The sequence below is a fragment of the Gymnoscopelus braueri genome (assembly GCF_963280865.1).
Source record: "Gymnoscopelus braueri genome assembly, chromosome: 10".
NCBI classification, from domain to species: Eukaryota; Metazoa; Chordata; class Actinopteri; order Myctophiformes; family Myctophidae; genus Gymnoscopelus; species Gymnoscopelus braueri.
The window spans coordinates 21,980,549-21,986,692 of record NC_137611.1 but is presented as its reverse complement, the minus strand read 5'-3'; the positions used below and the strand labels follow the sequence as shown (position 1 = coordinate 21,986,692).

Genomic DNA, 6,144 nt, shown 5'->3' with positions numbered 1-6,144 from the left:
AGGCCAAGGACCCCCTAGCTGAGAGAGAGCTGAAGCAAGGACCCCCTCAATATTGTATAAAATTGTGTTGCAGATTAAACTCACCATGTTTAAAACCACACTCAAAACCCACCTTTTCAGACTCACATTCCCTACATAAAACCCCAACCCCCATCCCTCCCTTTTGTTTTGTTTACCTTTCTTTTATAGTTATACCCTTTAACTAGTTCTTTCTAATAAAGTTGTTTTTATATTTGCTCTGTAAAGCGACTTTGTGTAGGCTATAGAAAATCGCTATATAAATCGCATGAATTATTATATTATTGTTAACAAATTGTTGGTCTGCTCTTCTTTCCCTCTACACCAAACCTTTGCCAAAAAATAGCCGATCTACAAGAGGCGTTTTGAGCTTTTAGATCTGCTATTTTTGGCTAAAGTTCTCCTCTGAAACGGGATGCTAGTCGTAAAAATATATATCACCCAAAAAATTGCGGCCCCCCTGTAGTAACTCTGAGGACCCATAGGGTCCCGGATCCCCTGTTGAAGACCCCTGCCTTAGAGTTTCAATTATCTTTTTTCATTATAGAGAAATTAAGATTCTGTTGGTAAAAGATGGGTTAGTCTAGAGACAATTTGGAAACCCAGAACCAAATGAGAAGGAAAAACAGCGCCCTCTGCTGTTTGTACTATCCAACGCAGAGCAGAATCTGTTCTTGAGAGATTAGTCTAGAGATGGACTTCATTATGACATCCTGCCCAAATGTAGTTCTAAATTCTGGGATACTCCCCCAAATCCGACTTCATGTATTTTTTACAGTCATATCTAAGGGCACTTATAAGTTATCCAATGTTTCTGGTGGTGACCCGATGTAAACCAAGTAGGCTAGCCTACATTTCAAAAGGTCATCATAGATAACCTATGCCATAGGCTATGTATGATGACCTTTTGAAATGTAGGCTAAATGTAGGCCCTATGTGGGGAGAGGAGATTGAACATGTTTAAATATCTCTAGAGAGTGCCATTTCAGTAGGCCTAGAGTAAAGTATTTGTTGACATTAAGTAGGCTTAATGTCAACAAATCCGATCTGCTAACCCCACTTCCTTCTTCTTTCGGGGCAGATGGAGATTCGAAATCCACTTCCGGTAGTAACAATAGTAACTGGATGCTTAAAGCCTACCCCTGTGTCCCTCTTGCCAGTCCTCGCGGGAATAGCACCGGCCGGCCTCCGACGGGAGGCTGCCACCCTCGCCCTGGCCAGGAAGGCGCAAAAGTATGATTGGCACATCCTGCACACAACACCACAATAACACCAGCACCTCCAAGCAGACTCAAGTCCCGCCTCCCCTACAACAAGGCAGCACAAGAGATGCTCAACTCCACTTCTGAGGACATCTCCAGAGATGCATGGTTGGCAGCAGCTTGGAAGGTGGAGTGGGAGTCAGCCGGGCCCTCCCGAATCCACCTTTACATCTGGGACCCAGGAGATGGCGCCATTGGAGGAGACGACCTACCACGCCGGCAATGGACCACACTGAACCGTCTACGAACTGGGGTCGGTCGCTTTAAAACATCAATGAAGACGTGGGGCTTGGCGGACAGTGCGGCATGCGAGTGCGGTGACCCTGAGCAGACCGCCGACCATATAATCTCCATCTGCCCCGAAAGAAGAAGAAGGAAGTGGGGTTAGCAGATCGGAAATGTATGGAGGAGCTAGAGTATGGCTTTTAAAACTAAAAGTAAAATACAATGCAAGCTATTTCTGCCTTTCTTATGGTGTATGGCCATCTATTTGACAATTTACTACTGACGGAGTCATGATTTAAAATGAGGTGCATGTATGCCCTCTCCTCCACAGCTCTGTACCACCAGCTTTACAATAGACATTGAAAGTTGAAAGAAAACCGACTCTCTCCCTCTTCGCCCTCCCTCCCTCCCTCTCTCTGTCTCTCTCGCTGATCGAGCTCGGTCTGGTCTGATGTCACACCCTTTCACTCCCCCCTCCCTTCCCCCTATCCCAATCTCCTAGCCTGGCATGGCCAGACTAATATCACTGTGTAGATATTAGTCTGGGATCTCTGTGTGGAACCTGCATTTCCGACTAGGGGCAAATTTAAAAAAATGCATACTGGGCTCTGATTGGTCCCTCACAACTTTGAAGGGAGAGAAATAAAATCTCTATTGAGAGGGGCCAGACCTAATCTGCCGAGGGCAATTTTTTTTTGCAAAGGCAGATTCGTCTGGAACCAGGCTACCAATCTCCCTTTCTCGCTCATCGAGCTCTGCAATTACATCACCAAGAACATGAAGAAATGTTCTACGTTTGTTAGTTCATGTGACACCACTGACAGACAGTATAGTTCCATTTGAATTCTTGTTGATAGACAGAGGTGGTTACGAGTATACTGTATGTGTCGTGTAGTTGTAAGCTGTGTGAATTTGTGTATGTCATACAGCTGAAACGTGAGTGTGTTATATAGCTTTTATGGGTGTCTGTGTGCGAGTACATGCGTATGGTCCCCAGTTCATCTAACCTCCATGTAGAGTAGAAATGAACACAATTTTATCTTGGTCCTGAAGCTGGTACTCCAACTCCCCCACAAGCTCCCAGTCTGCTTCATTGACGAGCACCAGAATGCCAGGCCTCACAGTGTCTCCTTGGACAAAGAGCTCTGAACGTTCTTTCAGCAGGTTCTGTCGAATCCAAACTAGCAGCTGCTTCATGTCCCAAGGCTCTGATTGGCTTGGAAGAGTCACATCATGTTCTTTCACACCATCAAAGAGTAGCTCAGCCCCTCCTCCAAACTCCAAGTGAAGTGCTACGGGCACCGCCATATTTCGCATCCAGAAAATGGTTCAAATGGAACAGGGATCAGTCACAAGTAACTGAAAATCTAAAGAGTCCCTCTTTCACGGTTCCATTACAGTGCCCCACTCAGCAATTGTCTGCTATCTTATAGATTACTGAGCAGTGCAGCTCAGCGATTCACTGCGATCTCAATAGGCCCAAGTATGCCCATGTATGGACTGGATATGCTAGACGTCAGTGCAAATCGGCAAATATGCCCATATATGGATTGGACATGCCCAACATCAATGACCAAATATGGACATGTCCAAGCCCGACATCAGCGCAAATCAGCATTGTTAAGCAATGGCTGATGTCAGCGCAAATAGCTGTGCCCATATATGGAGTTACCCATGGGTGTGTGTTAAATGGTTACTGGTTTGCTGTTAAACCAATGGTCTGCTGTCTCTCTTGAGCCATTCCAGATGACCCAGAGGACATCACCACGTTTGAGGAGTGGAAATGTGACAGAACGGACAGATAACCAACCATCCCTCAAGGAATTTGTTTGGTTTAAAAATGCATATTTGATTTGTCAAGTGGATTCAGAAAAGTACCCATTAAGAGTAAGACTGTCACGTTGAAGGATGTCACTTTGAGAGAGAGCAACAATGGCGTCCATAAGGGTGTGCACTAGGTTACATATGGGAGGAAAGAGTGGCTTGGCAAAGTTTTTTCAAAAGCTTGATGCAGGGATTCAAAGACAACTGGGAACAAACGTTGTTGCGGCACGAGAGGAACCTTTGAAGAAAGATCAAACAGAACAAAAGGATGAAGACAAGTCGTTCGATGCTGTCCAGACAGAGAGACAAGAACAAGCTGAGAGGTCTGTGCTCATGCAGGCGCACAAGGACGGCGTGCTGCAGCAGCTGCTGCTGAGTGGAGGAGACAGGAGTGCCTACGATTACGACCTCATCGTCATCGGCGGAGGCTCCGGCGGCATGGCCTGCTCGAAAGAAGCCGCCGCGCTGGGGAAGAAGGTGATGGTTTTGGACTACGTGGTCCCGACGCCGAAAGGGACCACCTGGGGTCTGGGCGGGACGTGCGTGAACGTGGGCTGCATCCCCAAGAAGCTCATGCACCAGGCGGCCGTGCTCGGCACGGCCGTGCGGGACGCCCGCACGTTTGGCTGGGAGATCGGCGAGACGGCGACGCACAACTGGGCGAGCATGAGGGAGGCCGTCAACGACCACATCAAACAGCTCAACTTCAACTACAGGGTGGCGCTGACGGACAAAAAAGTCGATTACGTCAACGCCTACGCAGAGTTCACCGAGCCGCACAAGATCAAGGCAGTGAAAATAAGCAAGCAAGGTAAGGTGAGCAAGGAAACCTTCCACACGGCAGCCACGTTTGTCCTGGCCACGGGCCAGAGGCCTCGCTACCTGGGCATCCCGGGAGACAAGGAACACTGCATCACCAGCGACGACCTGTTCTGGCTGCCCTACTGTCCCGGGAAGACGCTGGTGATCGGGGCCTCCTACGTGGCCCTGGAGTGCGCCGGCTTCCTGGCCGGCATCGGCCTGGACGTGACCGTCATGGTGAGGTCCGTCCTCCTCAGAGGCTTTGACCAAGACGTGGCCGAACGGGCCGGCCGGCACATGGAGGAGCACGGTGTCAGGTTCCTCCGCAGACACGTTCTGGTGAAGGTGGAGGAGTTGGAGGCGGGTGCGCCCGGCAGGCTGAGAGTAACGTCCCGCTCCGCAGAGAGCGATGCGCTCGTCGAGGGTGAATACAACACTGTGTTGATAGCGGTCGGCCGGGACGCCTGCACAGACAAGATGGGCCTGGAGGCGGCGGGAGTCGAGGTCAATCCCGAGAATGGGAAGATCCCGGTGAGCGACGAGGAGCAGACCAACGTGCCCCACATCTACGCCGTCGGGGATATCCTGGAGGGCAAGTGGGAGCTGACGCCGGTGGCCATCCAGGCCGGCAAGCTGCTGGCGCGGCGCCTGTACGCCGGCTCGGCGCTCAAGTGCGACTACGTCAACGTGCCCACCACGGTATTCACCCCACTGGAGTACGGCTCCTGCGGCCTCTCCGAGGAGAGGGCCGCAGAACTGTACGGCCAGGATAACATCGAGGTGTTCCACAAGCTGTTCTCGCCCCTGGAGTTTGCGGTGCCCAACAGGGACAAGAACAAGTGCTACTCCAAGGTCATCTGCAAGCTGGACGACGATCGCGTGATCGGGTTCCACTACTTGGGTCCGAATGCCGGCGAGGTGACGCAGGGCTTCGGTGCGGCCATGAAGTGTGGCCTGACCAAAGCTCAGCTGGACGGCACCATCGGTATCCACCCCACCTGCGCCGAGGAATTCACCACCCTGGAGACCACCAAGAGCTCTGGTGGAGACATCACCCAGTCGGGCTGCTGAGGGTAAACCCTGCTCGTTTGGCTGGGCTGTTCTCACCTTCACATTTCCACATCATTTACGGCCTCAGTTTTTTCCCCAGCTAGTTGCTCATTTACACCAATGTTTGTCAACATCAGGCCTGGGGACCAACAAGGGTTGAAATAGACACTTGGGACCAAATGTACTCTTACAGGCCTGTAATTCTTAAGAGTGTACGAATGGAACCGAATGTACCCTTACAGGTCTGTAACTCTAAATTAGCATTGTCCGGGGGTCCTTGCAACTAAACATGATTGAGAATCATTGAGCCAGGAGGAGACTGGAGACAGGAAGTGGTTTATATTTAGTGAGTGAGGACGGCCTGCTAAACGGCGGGGTTACTCTGCCAGACGGTCTGGACAGCTCCTGTGTGTGTGTGTTCTACTGGGAGCAGAGTGTTTGTACACACTGCTTCATGACGTCCCCGTCCCTAAACCCCAAATACTGAGGGGAGGGCGAGGACTGATGTACCCTTGTAGAAGCACGGGAGGTTGTCCTTTTTTTTAGAAAACAACTGTTTTTTTATTGGACACTTTAATACAGAAACAAAGCAGATACAATGAATGAATGAACAAATGAATGAATGACTGAACGAATAAACAAACAAACAAACAGAAAAAAATCCACAAATTAAAAACCATTTCAGACATATCTGTTTCAAAAGAATTTCACGAATATACAAAAAATCTGAGAAAAAAAAAAAAACTTTAAGAAGTAGTGAAATTAGCAGATATACAAGCTCTCCCGTGTCACACCACAATTTGTTGTGTGTGAGCTTGTAGATCATCTTTAATTCACTAGTTTGGGTCCTGGGAAGACATCAAATTTCTCTTTTGGGTCTCAAGCTAAAATGTTTGAACCACTGGGATAAACAGTGGCCATCACTACTGCCAGAGCCTAAAATATACAAATAAAAATACATGTT

The 6,144-nt window shown here is 49.2% G+C and overlaps 2 protein-coding genes across 2 annotated transcripts; one reads left to right on the top strand and one right to left on the bottom strand.

The window, feature by feature from the left end:
• Positions 1-2,500: 2,500 nt before the first annotated feature.
• Positions 2,501-2,813, bottom strand: LOC308093172 (ubiquitin-related modifier 1-like; the record flags this gene model as incomplete). The annotated part of the gene is made up of 1 exon (XM_080439409.1): positions 2,501-2,813. The coding sequence occupies one exon, from the start codon at positions 2,811-2,813 to the stop codon at positions 2,508-2,510; it is 306 nt and encodes a 101-aa protein (XP_080295535.1). The 3' UTR covers positions 2,501-2,507.
• Positions 2,814-3,662: 849 nt separating this feature from the next.
• LOC308094087 (thioredoxin reductase 1, cytoplasmic-like) lies at positions 3,663-5,201 on the top strand (the record flags this gene model as incomplete). The annotated part of the gene is made up of 1 exon (XM_080440544.1): positions 3,663-5,201. One exon carries the CDS (start codon positions 3,663-3,665, stop codon positions 5,199-5,201), a length of 1,539 nt encoding a protein of 512 aa, XP_080296670.1.
• Between the last annotated feature and the right edge of the window lie 943 nt (positions 5,202-6,144).